General features: G+C 35.6%; 1 protein-coding gene across 1 annotated transcript; it reads right to left on the bottom strand.

Annotated features, from left to right (window-relative positions):
• Positions 1-14,149: 14,149 nt before the first annotated feature.
• LOC133292187 (uncharacterized) lies at positions 14,150-15,571 on the bottom strand. Its single transcript, XM_061490565.1, has one exon. The coding sequence runs from the start codon at positions 15,569-15,571 to the stop codon at positions 14,150-14,152; it is 1,422 nt and encodes a 473-aa protein (XP_061346549.1).
• Between the last annotated feature and the right edge of the window lie 693 nt (positions 15,572-16,264).

Here is a 16,264-nt window from a genome sequence, read left to right as displayed (position 1 = left end):
ATTTTAAAGTTTGATACCGATATTAAAGAATCTTATCTCATATATATATATATATATATATATATATATATATATATATATATAGAAAAAATATTTCTCAAGCAGCTTGAGATAAGTTTATCTCCGGCTATTCCAAAACTACGTCGTTTTATTTATTTATTTTCTTATATTAATTGATTCACTTTTGAATGGCTATGATTCTCTTTTTCTCTCTCTTCCTTTATCATCATTGATCCATCTTTGTACGGTTATGATAGTAGCCGAAGATAAGATTATCTCAAACAGCTTGAGAAATGATAATTTATATATATATATATATATATATATATGACATTTGGAAGTTTGAGAAGCGTGGGGCCATAGATGTGCCCAAGTTCAACCAAATAAGCTGGCCGGAGAAAGGAAGGATACGGATGCTTCTAACGCTATTATAGTATTAACATGTGAATAATCCCAGTAGGAGTTGACTACGTTAGATTCGCTGTTACGTCAAATCACCTCTTACAGTATAAAAAATATTAATCCCACTAAAATAAATAAATTCATAAAAGCAATCTGTTTATTCTGTTATACAAAATTTTGTGTAAACAAGTCAAAGCTATTCAACGAAAAAAAAAAAAACAATTGAAATAAAAAAAAAATAAAAAAAAAAACACAAAAAGCGTTGTGGGGACACTTGACAGCAAGCTCTTTAACGACTTTTTTCAGACCAAAAACGTCGGTGTAATAGTTCCGATGGGATAGCATTCGGGGTTCAATTTCAACCTTGACACATTGGTTTTCAACAAATTTAGTTTGTTCATTCCAAATCACGATTTGATTTTTGATCTTTAACCAACTTGCTTGGCAAAATTTGAGTTAGGGTATATGTTTAGCATGATATTGGTCTCAAATGTCGGATTTGAGACATTTATTACCAAAATTAAATACTCAAATTCACTTTTAAGGCAAAAGTATACGAATATTTTTGGTCAAAATAAGTTTACAAAATCAAATTAAATTAAGATCAATTTCGCAAATTATAATTCATATACACACTAAAAAGTATTATTTTTTCGTTCACAATACCAGCACATATATGTGCTACTCACCATATAGGAATAGATGCGTTTCCTAATATACAAATTCATAAAAATTAAGAAATATTCAAATTAAGAATATATTTAATTGATTCAATAAAATCACACAGTTATCATTTATTCAAATAGACCAAATAAAATTAAGAATATATTCCAAATCATACAAATTTATAATTATACACATTTATAAATTATTTTGCTTTTAAATATTCAAATTAAGAAATATATTCAAATTATAAAAATAATTTGAATATGATCATTATAAAAATTTGAATATAGAAATATTTTTTATTTCTATTTTAAAATTATTAATTAATTTATAAATTAAATATATTCAAATTAAGAAATATATTAATATTTTGGTTTCATATTTAGGATACGAGATTTGTTATAGTTAGATATAATATATTAATTTTTAAATACTTACAAGTATATTGATTAATAAAATTATTTTTATTGATATTATAATTTCTACGTCACACTTTTTTCTCATCTTTTGAATTTGAAATTTTTTTATTAATTGAAAACAAATAAAGAATTTTTATAAATGATAAATTTTGTTCATACTGTAAATTCATATATTATTTGAAAAATTTAAACATGTTACTTGAGTACATAATACCTATTATTTCATTATTTTATAAATGAAATATTATTTATGTACAATTTATATATTATTTTAAGATTTTTTTTTTAATTAGGGATATGTTTACATTTCATTTGTAGGTTATATTAGTATTTATTAAAGATATTGTAAAATTTTATATAATAAGGATATTTTTAACATTTAACGAATTGAATAATAAAAATTATAAACAATAAATTAAAGTGATAAATTCGAAATTACAGGAGTTGAATAATGCATATTACAATCATAACGGATGAAATCAGCCTCCATGGTTATGTAAATTTGTAATCTTATTGCTTTCTAATAAAGTCAATCTTTTAGATTATGAATCCTGTGATAAAATTGAATTAAGTGATCAGTAAACGCAGTGAATTTAGTGGAGTACAACAAATGACCATAGTATGGCGCATATTCACTAGGTTTTCCTTTTGATAACTATTTGATATTTTAGATATTAGTTTCTACGCTTTTATATACCACATCCAATATTATAATTTCGAAATTGATCAAAATCTAAACTAAGTGTTGGGTCAAGTCGGACCCTCAAGTCGATTGCGGAAGCGAAACAGTAAAATGCAAGAGGAGAAAGATGGAGAAGAATACAGACAATTTGTTTAACGTGAAAAAATCTTCTCCAATGTGAAGAAGTAAAAACTCACGGGACACTAGTCCAGAATCAAACTTCCACTATAAGAATAATGAGTTACAACAATCAAACATCTCTAGCCTTTCACTAGATGTACAATCAAACTTCATCAAGTACGGTGGTAATATCAAACTTCTCTAAAGAGGTCTCACTCAAGCTTCTCTCTAGAGGTATTTTTCATCTCATCTCTCATTCATATCACTAAACCTCACACACTATAAGCTTATATAGGTGAGGGAGAAGAACCTAGACATTGAACCACTCAAAGGATGTGTCCTTTGAGCCTTGCACCTTCATTTATGGAGAGACATTGAACCACTCAAAGGTTATGACCCTTGAGCCTTGCACCAAAAATTGAGAGTTCCAACCTCTTGGGACTTGAGCCAAGCATTGAAAGAGGAACAACTCCCAACAAATCTTCCCCTTCCTACTTCAATGCGTCGGGATCAGCATCAGTCCGACACCTTCACAGCAGTCTTCGAATTTTCTTGCTGGTACTGGTTTTGTCATCATGTCAGACCAATTTTGGTCAGTGTGCACTTTGACAAGTTCGAGCTCTCCACCTTTCACCACATCCTGGATCCAATGATACCTCACATTAATGTGCTTAGTGCGGGAGTGATAGGTCAAATTCATCGCAAGATGAATTGCGCTTTGATTGTCACATCTCAACTCGTACTTGTCTTGATCATGGCCGAGTTCAGAAAGAAACTTCTTCATCCAAAGCATTTCTTTGTTTGCCTCAGTAGCGACAATGTACTCAGCCTCAGTAGCGACAATGTACTCAGCCTCAGTTGTCAATAGTGCAACACACTTCTAAAGTCCTGATTGTCAGGAGATAGCTCCTCCTGCAAAAGTCATCAAGTATCCAGTCATCGACTTCCTCGAGTCGACATCTCCCCCTAAATCAGAATCTGAGTAGACTTGTAACTCAACTTTACCTCTTCCAAATCGGAGGCATAAATTAGTTGTACCTCAGAGGTACTTAAAGATCCACTTTACTGCTTCTCAGTGTTCTTTGTCGGGGTTTGACAGATACCGGCTCACCATTCCAACAGCATATACCAAGTCGGGTCTAGTGCAAACATGCATTGCTTCTGGCACAGCTTTATGTGTCCGTATAAGGGGGTGCTCACTGTTTTGGCTTTGTCTATGCTGAATCTCTTCAAAATCTTCTCAATGTATTTTTCTTGACTTAGCCACAATAGCTTCTTTTGTCTATCTCGGATTATCTTGACTTATCCACAATAGCTTCTCAATGCACTTTATGGGAAAGTTTAGTTCCTTACGGCTATTCAAACAAACAGAGAAGGAGCACCAATTGAAGTGAGACACATTCCCACAAGCAAAGCCAAGTCACATAAAACTAACTTCTTGAATTTGCAGCTCTGGTAATTTCTTCCAAGTCCCACTTTCTTTCCTTGATTCGCCACCGACAAGGATAATTAGCATCTTACATGAAAAAACCAATTCAGCCACAAGCCAAAGAAATCTATGCAAACCAGAAAACCATATTGAGGATTGAAAAACAGAAGATGGGTTTGTTGCAGAATGTGAGAAGTATATGTTCCTTGATAGTTGTTGTTGTCTCCTAAGAAATGAGGTGATCATGTAAAACCAGAACAAAAAACAAAACTGCATTCATAATCCAAATGGTTAATTTTAAAAGGATTAAAGACGGAACAACATATGCAAACACAAGGAAAGTAACATGTATATACAAATACACAGATACATAATACTATATAACTTTGATATTGAAGCTATTAATTGGATAATTTACTGGCCCAATTTTAAAGACAACTTGTGACTATTTGATGATATAAACTCTAATATCATGTAATGTAACTAATTCTTTTTTTTTTTTGGTAAATATGTTATGTAACTAATTCAACTCAATAACAATATAGAGAGAGTTTATTGTTTCTCCATTGACCCAAAACCCTATCGTTTTGTGATAATAGGAGATAATTTTATTTCTTATGTGTTATCACACAATCAGGGGCGGAGACAGCCGCCCCCTCCCCCCAACCAAAAAAATCAAAAAAAAAAAATTAATGCAGTTGAAGGCCAAACATAGTACTGTTGTTACCGTTAAATGTGCTTCTTTAGAAAGTTCTGGTTTGAGATCCAAGTTGAAATCTACCTCTAGTTCTCCTAATGTGTATGTGTTATGTGTAACCTTTTTCGCATTTTTGTTTTTATTTTCTTATGCTATGTTTTGGTTAATGAAAGTTTTGGCCTTTTTGCCTCCTTTTGCTCTCTTTTCATTTGTATGGTTGTGTTTCTCTTTGTGTAGTGGTTTCATATAGAGAAAATGAGTTTACTCTAACTTCAAAGATTAATTTTTTGGGACAACTATATTGCAGTCTTTATTTTATTTTAAAAATATTTATATAGTTAAAAGCGTTGTTTTAGTTAAGGCACTCTTTTTTTTAATTATTTCTTTAAACTACTTTTTATGTCTGTTGGACCCGACCAATATTATATTTTTTCAGTCTTTCAAATGTTGTTAAATGTTAATATTTTGGCAAGAAATTTTCTAAATGAGTTCCTACGAGGTCAATAGATACACAAAATACTGATATTATGTAAGACAAAAAATTAATTTTCGCCCCCCTCCCCTCCAATCCTGGCTCTGCCACTGCACACGATGACACCAATATGAGGCTAGAAGAAAAAAATAGTGAGAGATTGGAGAAATATATATATATATATATATATACGGAAATATAAGAATCATGTTGCAGGAATGACACTGTTCATTCCTGCAACAAGGATCCGGCAACGTATCTTGAGGATACGGCGCCGTATCCTGATTTTGGTTTGACTTTTTTTTTTAAGCGTGGGACCCACACTTGATTTGTGTGTGCAGGAAAATGGTCTTGTCATGTGACATGACAAAAAGCAAACCCATATATATATATATATGTGTGTGTGTGTGTGTGTGTGTGTGGGACAAAATCATTTGTTACTTATGTCAAACAAAAAATTTAACATCTCATTTGAGAGTCGTTGATCTTACCTTGATCCAACAACTCTATTTAGTAAGCATGTGATTAGGGGTGGCAAAGCAGGTTGTCCGCCCCAGCCTGCCAAAAAGCGGGTTGGCCCGCCCCGCCCCACCTTCGAAAATGGGCTAGATATCTCAGCTCGCCCCGCCCGTCAAGCCCGTGGCATTTTACACTAAAATTTAAAAAAAAAAAAAAAAAAATCAGCCCGAGCGAGCTGGCGGGCAGCGGGTTTGAGAAACTCAGCCCGCCCTGCCCCGTTTGGCGGGCAGGGCGGGCTCGGCCCATTTTGCCAGCTCTACATGTGATACTGTTGTTGATCTACTTTTTTTTTTTTTGTAAATGTTGTTGATCTACTTTAATCTAACATTAACATGTGTGTGTGTGTGTCTATGGTTTATTTTTCTGTAATAAATGCAAATAAATTATCTCCATTGAGCCCAAAATGACGTCATCTTGAGACAGAAAATAAAGTGTTTTTATAATTATAATTTATTTCAGGGTCATAATAGTCTTTATCATTATTTCTTAATCTTTCAACCCAAAACAATATCGTCTTGCGAGTGAATGTAGATAACTTAATTGCATTCATTGCAGAAATATTAAAACCATATATTTATATGAGATATGATCATTTGACACCAGTATTAAAATTTGAAATTTGACACAAATCATAACCGTTGATTTCTACCGATCTACGATTATCATTGGAAATTAATAGTTAATTAATAAATTTAATTCCCAATAAATGATAATCGTTGATTTTCGCCAATCAACGGTTATTATTTATTGGAAATCAAATTTATTAATTAACTAATAATTCATAATAAATGATAATCGTTGATCGATGAAAATCAACGATTATGACTAGGTATTAAATTTTAAAGTTTAACACCGGTGTCAAAGGATCATATATATATATATATATATATATATATATATATATATATATATATATATGATTAGGATCATTTTACACCGGTGTAAGACTAATAAGTCTTATACAACATCTTAACCGTTGATTTTCGTGCATCCAACGATTATAATTTAGGAAGTCATACGAATTAATTAATCATTAATTACACTACAAATACCAATCGATGATTTTCGTCCATCAACGGTTGAGATGTGGCGTACGCCGGTGTAAAATGATCCTGACACATTTATATATATATATATATATATATATATATATATATATATATATATATATATATATATATATGAGGTAGGATCATTTGACACCGGTGTCAAACTTTGAAATTTGACACCAAATCCTAACTGTTGATTTCCGTCAATAAATGATTATAATTTATTGTAATTAAAAATTAATTAATAGTTGCAATCCCCAATAAATGATAACTGTTGATTGACGGAAATCAACGGTTAAGATTTGGTGTCAAATTTCAAAGTTTGACAGCGTTGTCAAAGGATCCTACCCCTAAATATAGATATATATATATATATATATATATGGGGAAAATATTTCTGCAGCCACTTTAGATAAGGTTGTCTACAGCTACCCTTTTTTAACTAAGTACTATTGGTCGTACATTAAAAGTGTATTTTCTCTCTCCGCCATGTTAGCCGACAGTGTCTGAGGAGAGAGAAAAAAAGAGAGCAGCTTTGTTGTTATAACTAAGTACGATCGGTCGTACTTAGTTAAAAAGGAGTAGCTGTAGATAACCTTATCTAAAGTGGCTGTAGAAATTCTTTTTCCTATATATATATATATATATATATATATATATATATATATATGAAGAAGGTTATACTTACAATCTTTTTTTTATAACCTCTTACAACCATATATTAACACCGTTGATTTCCGCCAATCAACGGTTATCATTTATTAGGAATTAATAATTAATTAATAAATTTAATTTGCGAAAATCATAACCGTTGATTGGCAGAAATCAACGGTGTTAAGATATGATTGTAAAAGGTTGTAAAAAAAAGGTTGTAAGTATAACCTTTCATATATATATATATATATACATATATGGAAAAAAATAAAAATAAAGTGACTGGACAGTCCAGTGCACTATGTTCTCCCGCGAGAACATAGTGCAAAAATATTACAATGGTGTTCTCCTGGGAGAACATAGTTATAATTTTACTATAACTGTGTTCTCGCGGGAAAATATAGTGCACTGGACCGATTTTTTACATCTAGTCAATGTACACTCACTAAACCATATATATATATATATATATATATATATATATATATATATGACATTTAGAAGTTTGAGAAGCGTGGGGCCATAGATGTGCCCAAGTTCAACCAAATAAGCTGGCCGGAGAATGGAAGGATACGGATGCTTCTCCATGAAATTTTTTTGTATTTTAAAAATAGATGAAATGCTCACCAAGAAAAAATGAAATTAAAAAAAAAAAAATATTATAACCAGTGAAACGAACAAAAACAGAATAGAAACATAGCTGTTTTCATTTCTTTGCACGCTCCTAATGCTATTATAGTATTAACATGTGAGTAATCCCAGGAGGAGTTGACTACGTTGGATACGCTGTCACGGATCCTTCACACGTGTCATTTTCTTATGACTGATTATCACTTTTTAGGCACTTGGCTCAGCATATATTTTGAATCAATTAAGTATAAGGATACTATTATGGTATTAATGATTATAATAATACAAGAGATAAAATTTATCTTTTACACACATAAAAAAAATATAAGGTCTATTTTTTTTTCTCTTTTCTATTTATGATCTCATATAGGTCTTACACACTTTTATGTATGTGTAAAAAATCAAATCATCTCCTACAATATGAAAAACATTAACTCCTCTAGAAAAAATAAATTCAAAAAAGCAATCTGATTATTCTGTTATACAAAATTATGTGTAAATAAGTCAATGCTATTCAACGAAAAAAAATTGAAATAAAAAATAAAACACAAAAAGCGTTGTGGGGGATACGTGACAGCAAGCTGTTTAACGACTTTTTTCAGACCAAAAACGTCGGTGTAATAGTTCCGATGGGGTACCGTAGCATTCGGAGTCCAATTTCAACCTTGACACATTGGTTTTCAATAAATTTAGTTTGTTCATTCCAAATCACGATTTGATGAGTGAAAACTAAGTTTTGATCTTTAACCAACTTGCTTGGCAAAATTTGAGTTAGGGTATGTTTAGCGTGATATTGGTCTCAAATGTCGGATTTGAGACATTTATTACAAAAATTAAATACTCAAACTCACTTTTAAGGCAAAAGTATACGAATATTTTTGGTCAAAATAAGTTTACAAGATAAAATTAAATTAAGATCAATTTCGCAAATTATAATTCATATACACACTAAAAAGTATTATTTTTTGGTTCACAATACCAGCACATATATGTGCTACTCGCCATATAGGAATAGATGCGTTTCCTAATTATACAAATTCATAATAACTTGATGTTCTAGACATTCGACGAACTTAAATACTAAACTCATATTTTGTTAAATTATATTGGTATAGACATAACAAGTAAATAGCAGCAACCATAAAAACATTGCTCCATTGGGAAGGGACAGAAGCATGTATATTGTAGACGACCTTTCTCACAAGCAGTTATCAATTAGAATAAAAACGTATTTACTATATATATATATATATATATATATATATATATATATATAGAATAAAAAAGCAATTTGGTGGCTGCTGAAGTCACAAGTCAAAACAGTGTAAACACGTCTCAAATTAGATTAGTCACGAATAATGAATCGATGAAATATTTCAAAAAAAAACAAAAAACAAAAAACAAAACAGCGTGGTATGGTATAGACTTGATAATAGTCACAAATTGTTTTCCTGGCCCCTTTTTCTTTGGGACGGTGCAACAGAAGCTTCAGTACTTATTGTACATTTGTACATAACAAATATTATAAATTTTGCAAAAAAAACAAATATTATAAATTGGCTGTGCATCTTCTAATAATAGGATTGATTTATTTATTTATTTTACTCCCGTAGGCCGTAGCATCCAACTCGGTGCATTTTTTTTTATATAAATTTTTTTTATCCTATTTCAATTCAAATATTTTTTTTCTATTTCTTTTTCAGTCCTCACTTTTTTTTTTTCTTTTTTGAGAGGGATGTCAGTATATCTAATGCACAGAAAAAAACTCTCCTAATAATATGGTTTATAACCTAAGTCAACCTGACAGTTGCGGATGGAATAACAATTTCTTATGTTATAATTAATTTGTTTCGGGTATTATAATTTTTTTTTTTGAATACAAAAGGAATTGAAAACAAACAAACTATGTGTCTCTGACCATTCTAGGCCAGGCTACTCCTCTAAAGTCGCTCTCAAAAACTTCTGCACATCCCTCGGGAGGATGATCAAACATAACAGTCTCCCAACCCACAGAAGTAGCAAAGTTAGCAAGCCAATCGGCTGTTCTATTACCTTCTCTGTATATATGCACAACCTCTACCTGCCAGCATAAATTCCTAAGCTGGTTAATCTTATTCACGAGTCCAGCTAAAGGATGATGACTTGTGACTCCCTCCTTGACCATTTCAGTAGCTATCCTCGAGTCTCCTTCCAATATCACTCTCCTGTGCCCAAGATCCCAAGCTATTTGAAGCCCCAACAAAAGACCCCAAAGTTCGGCTTGAACAGAACTGCATATTCCAAGATTTCTGGCAAAGCCCCTAATCCAGTGGCCAGAATCATCGCGAAGAACTCCCCCACAACCACACTGCATACCTTCTCCCTTTACTGACCCGTCAGAATTAACTTTCAGCCAGCCCATTGGTGGAGGAAACCACTGTATCAGCATCTCCTTTTTCATATTACTTGGAAGTCCAGCCTTGCTATACATGGTTCTAGCTTCCAAATAGTTAGCCAAATAAGAATAGGCTAACCTGGCAGTAGCACCTTCGCTAGGAGTTTCTCCTTCAAAGACCAGCTTGTTCCTCTCTTTCCATATGAACCAACAGACTAAGCCAAATAAAATACAACCATTCGGCCCCTTCAGCAGGCAGAGAGCAGGTGACAGGTTATTATGAAGCCAAGTATGCAAGGGAAACCTAAGGAAATCAGACCAGCTGGCAGGGTCTATAAATGACTCCCAAACCTTCCTCGACCAGCTACATTCCCTCAACAGATGGAGACAGCTTTCAGGAGCATCCAAACATCTAGGACACACATTGGAGGTTGCCATATGTCGTTGCACCCTCCTCATGTTTGTTAGAATGTTATCCCCATAAAGCATCCAGAGGAACGTTTTAACTCTAGGAGGACCCTCCCACTCCCAAACAGTATTCCAATGCACCTGGCTACCCTCCTCAGCAGTATTATACAGCATGTTAAAGGCTGATCTTGTTGAGAAATTGCCGTCTTGGGACAAATCCCATATAACTCTATCTTCATCACCATTCGGATTAGGGGGGCAAAAGCCAGCAATGACATTCAATGCTTCCTGGGACAATAGATTTTCAAATAGTTGCCATCTCCAATCACCATTAGCCTCCACCATATCAGCTAATCTCACCTCGAGGATATCAGGAGGAATAACCTGAGTGGTATGAGATTCTAGAGGGCCAATTGATAACCATTTGTCCTTCCAGAATAATGTGCCAAATCCATTCCCCACCATCAACCTTGAACCCTCATAGACTTTCTCCCAAACCTTAGATAGCCCCAACCAGAGATTAGAGCATCCAATCTTTTTGGGAATGCTAGAAATTAGCCCATCTCCTACTTTATATTTGTTTTTCAGAACCTGGGCCCACAGATCATTCTTGTGAGTGAGAAGTCTATGCCCAACCTTCATCAGACTAGCACTGTTTGTCATTCTCAGGTTCTTTATACCCAGGCCACCATCTTTTTTTGCTCTACAAACCATACTCCAGGGGGTGGCATGGATTCTTCTTTTTTCCCGATTGGATCCCCAAACAAAGCCCCTCATTTTCTGCTCCACAGCCTCACATGTGCTTACAGGGATCAAAGAGGTTTGCATAGAGTAAGTTGGGAGTGCAGCCAACACAGAGCTAGTGAGAACCAATCTCCCTGCCATAGACAACGAGCTTTCCTTCCAGGCATTAAGCTTTCTGTTTGTATTGTCTAAGATGTGCCTAAATGTGGCCTTGTTCACCCTTTTGTGCAAGATTGGGATTCCAAGGTACTTACCCAGGTCAGCCGTGATAGAGAAACCCAAAGCAAGACTTAGGTCACTACGTCTGATGTGGTTGACATTATTGGAGAAGAAGCATCTTGTTTTATCCGAACTAAACTTCTGACCAGATGCACTGCAGAAGTGCTCCAGGATATCCACCACCAGTTTAGCTTGAACACCATTGGCTTCTGAGAACAATAGCAGGTCATCAGCAAAAAAGAGGTGAGAGATTGGAGGCCCAGTTTTCCCCAACCTCACACGCAACCAGTTTTTACTCTCCACAGCAGAATTGATAAGATGTCCCAATTTCTCAATGCATAACACAAACAAGTATGGGGATAAGGGGTCACCTTGCCTGATCCCTCTTGATGGCTTAAATTCTTCAGTTTGAACTCCATTCCACAAAATATTCATGGAAGGAGAAGTCACACACTCCATTATAAGGTCCACCAGATTGTTAGGAATCCCTGTATCCCTTAAGGTTTCTTCCAGGAACTGTCAACTTAACCTATCATATGCTTTTTCCAAATCCACCTTTATAGCCATCCATCCTTTCTTCCCTTTCTTAGATCTCATGGAATGAAATATTTCCTGGCTAATAATGATGTTATCAGAAGCATGTCTCCCTTTGACAAAGCTACATTGATTTGGCATAATCAATGTACTCATGTGAAACTTTAACCTCTCAGCAATGACCTTTGTAATGATCTTGTAACTGACATTGCAAAGGCTGATTGGTCTGAATTGGTGGATCATCTCAGGTCTGTCCACTTTTGGGATTAAGCAAATCAAAGTTTGGTTAATTTCAGCTACCAATCTCGGATTCTCAAATATATCCTTGATCAATCGAATTACTGAATCCCCCACTTTCACCCATTGGGTATGGAAAAAGACAGCATGAAGGCCATCAGCACCTGGTGCCTTGAATGGCTGCATTTTGAAGATGACTCTTCTAATTTCCTCCCTACCAGGAGCCCTGCCAATGTCTTTCCATCTCTGGTTGTTGATTTTTGGGAACAAGTTCCCAATGCACAGCTTTTGGGTGCAAAGGCTAACCTCCTCATACAGTCTCCTAAAAAAACCCGTAGCCAAAGCCTTAAGTTCCTCAGGCTCCTGGACCCACTCTCCCTCATCATTCTTAAGAGACAACACCTTGTTTCTTCTGTTTCGAGCAACTGTTGCTGAATGGAAGAATTTTGAGTTCCTATCCCCAAGAGCCAGCCAATTTCTTCTAGATCTTTGAAACCATGTAATTTCCTCCTGTACATAAATCTCATTAAGCTCCTGCCAAAGAGCTCTATGGAGCCTCTCAAGGGATTCATCTGAACCTCTAGACAAAATAACATCCACCCCTTGAAGTCTTCTTTGTAGCTTAAACTTCCTCTTCTGATCCTCTTTAAATTTCAGTTTGTGCCACTCAGAAGCTTCTTTTTGAAAGACATCCTTTGCAGCACTCCAGTTAGCATTGTTACCCCAACATTTATCAACCACTCCATTGAAGCTTTCATTTGTTAACCACGCAGCTAGAAACCTGAATGGTTTAGATCCCCTAACACTCTCATCCGTGTGCTCATTTTTAACAATAATCGGCCTGTGATCCGAACCATGATAGTGAAGATGAAATATGGATCTGTTTGGGCAACCCAGAAACCATTCCTCATTGACTACCATCCTGTCTATGCGCTCCTGTAAATTCCCTCTTCTCCAAGTGTATTTAGGACCAGAAAAACTAGCATCAGACAACCCACAAGCACTGAGGCAATTCCCAAAGTCCTGCATACTTCCCCAATTCAAGCCAGAGCCCCCAAGCTTATCTCCTTCTTCCAAATAGGCATTAAAGTCACCCATCACAGCCCATTTTCCAGCCATATCAGCAGCTAGTTTAGTGATTCCATCCCATAGAGTAAATCTCTCAGACCTCCTAGGACTAGCATAAACAAAAGTAAAAAATTCCTCTTCACCCGAATCCAACCACCTAAGATTGGTATGTACAAATTGGTGGTCTTCATCTAGAATCGTAACACAAGTTCTATTTTTATTCCATAACACCCAAATGCCACCCGAGAACCCCACTGCATCTCTTATAAAGTAGCTATCAAAGCCCAAACCCTTGCAAACCCTCTCAGCCTTCTTTCCACTAATTCGAGTTTCCAATAAAACAAGAACATGGATATTATTCTGGAAAACTAAATCCTTCACGAGAGAGGAAAAATCCCTTTTCCCCGCTCCTCTACAATTCCAAGTGCACACTATCATCAAGACAAAAGTAGAATAAAGTGACAGAACTAACCGTAACCAAGCAAGGTTAGTCAATTGATGCCCATGGCATTTGTGATATCATCCCAGGCCATGTCTGCCCTCCCATCTTGTCCTGTACCCTTTAAAGCACCCCTGCTATCAGGAGGATGTTCTTTGACCCTAGGAGAGATCGAATTAACAGAGCCAGAAATCATTCTGCTAGGACAAACAGCCCCTTCGCTACAGGATGCTTTAGCTCTATTGGAATCCTCCTCCTGTACATTTCCCTTGAGCTTCCCCCTTTCCACCAGGATTGCTGCCCTACCCGGTTGCAAAACTGGAGCTGCACCAGGTGCTTTACTTCCCATAGCTTCAGAACCTTGCAGTTGCTTAACTAAGTTACTTACTAAACTATTCTTCTTCTTTTCCCCCCCTGAACTTTGCTGTGTTGGTTAGAACCTCCAGCAGGCTTAGTGAAATTAGCTCCAGCCACTTGATTGGATGCTACTGGTGTTGTTTCCTGTTCAGTCTCACCCTCTAATGGGCCAAACCTGGACCCAGTGGCACACCCCTTGGACTGCACATCAGAACCCGCAACAACTAGCTTATCCTTGCTTACTGGAACTTCCTTGGGTTTCAGGTTCAGAGATGGCCTTTTAAAATTTCTTCTCTGAACCGTCATCCAGCTTCCAAACCCATCCACCTCTTGACTCTTCTCAATTCCAGCCGTGGGCATAGCCTCATTGTGAACATGAGCCGAATGGTTACCCTGAGTTACCTCTTCAGGATTCTCCTCAGCTTTTTTCCCATTAACCGGATTCATGGAGCACTGATCCTTCCTGTGTCCATATTGACCACATAGGAAGCAAATTAGGTGGAGACCTTCGTAGCCGATGTAAAGCTGTCTCTGGCCTATCCTGAATTTGGATAGTAAACTCTTGTTTAAATCAATTTCTACACAGATTCGAACAAACTTTCCCCTGTCAGTAATCTCTTCAAGTTGACCTTGGCCACTGATCCTGAGAGAGCTTTCATCAATCCTCAGTGTCCTGCCCACCATATTCCCCATCCTCCAAAGGTCCTTATGCGTATAGAACTCCCTTGGAACTCCTGGGATTTTGATCCAAACCGCAAGTTTCCGCATTCTGTCATCATAAGGGTCAAAATTAGGCCTCCATCTCTGCACTATGAGATAGTGATCAGCCACAATCCACGGTCCCTGTTGTTGGACGAACAGATAGTCTTGGGGTTTCTCAAATTCGACCATGTAATGGTCATTCTCCAAATCCAGAACCCTATACTCCCCTTCAAGGTTCCAGAGCTTATGAAGACGATTCCATAAGAATCTCGCACCCAGCCGCTTGCCCATCAGCTTGACAATCAATGTCTTCCTCCATCTCTTACACTGATCGACCTTTTCTAGAATATCAAATTGATAGAACGGATTTAAGGGGTCATCCTCACCAATCTGTTCATAAGCCTTCAGAGCTTCTTCCTCTTCGATCTCATCTTGCTTGCTCTGGGCGAACCAGTCGTCTGCGTCATCTTCAGGGATTCCATCCCATACACCATTAACACTGAGGAGTTGATCTTTATAAGAAATCAGCTTCCGAGGATCCCTCTTGACCTCCTCCTCTACACTGATACCAGTCATAGCCTCATCGCCCCCAATCGGGCCAGATCCATCTCCCTCAACCTCCATTGTGCCCACAATCGGAGGTTCCTCGTGCATCTCCAAGTCCGCCATCATCTCCCCCTTTGCCTTCTTAGAATCTCTATTGATTAGAAGATCCCCCACAGAATTTGGGGGTCTCCCCCCTTTACCCATTATGAATCGCGCGAAAAAACCCTATCAGAGAAAGAAAAAGTTTACACGCGCCCCTTTTGTCCAGTCGGGTATTATAAATTATTAAGTTTGGAAAATATATTTATTATTTTAAAGGACGCAATTTTATATCATTTTAAGTAAAATAATTATATTTTGATGGTCATATAAAAAACCATCAAGACACAATCATTTTACTTAAAATGACAAAAAATTATCTTTTAAAATAATAAATATTTCCCATTAAATTTTAAAAAATACTCTTTTACAAGGAAGTGTGTACATCTAAAGTACAATGTTACAATGTTAATTGAAATAGTTGAGATTATGATAAAATATATATGGGATTAATTTTTGTCATGTTTTAGGAATAATTTAATTTCTTACACATATAAAAGTGTGTGAGACCCATGTAGAGCTATATGATGAGAAAAGAAAAAAAAAATGTACCCTATATACTTTTATATGTAACTTTCTTAGCTTATTGGATAACCTATGGATAGAATATGAGATGAGAAAGAATTCCTTTGTAACGGTTCGACAAAGGCATATTCATTATTTTTATATTATATATAATTATAGTTAAAATATCTCCAACATTATTATTATTATTATTATATGCAGAAGTTGAAATCATTCTGCATAGAACATAGTTCTTTTATTTTCTTAAAAATGTCCTACTGTAGTTTGTTCTTT

Source organism: Gastrolobium bilobum, unplaced genomic scaffold (genome assembly GCF_033153095.1).
Source record: "Gastrolobium bilobum isolate Gb01-03AN ecotype WA unplaced genomic scaffold, APGP_CSIRO_Gbil_v1 utg4498, whole genome shotgun sequence".
Taxonomy (NCBI): Eukaryota; Viridiplantae; Streptophyta; class Magnoliopsida; order Fabales; family Fabaceae; genus Gastrolobium; species Gastrolobium bilobum.
The sequence above is the reverse complement of the archived record's forward strand: the minus strand, read 5'-3'. Positions and strand labels throughout refer to the sequence as shown.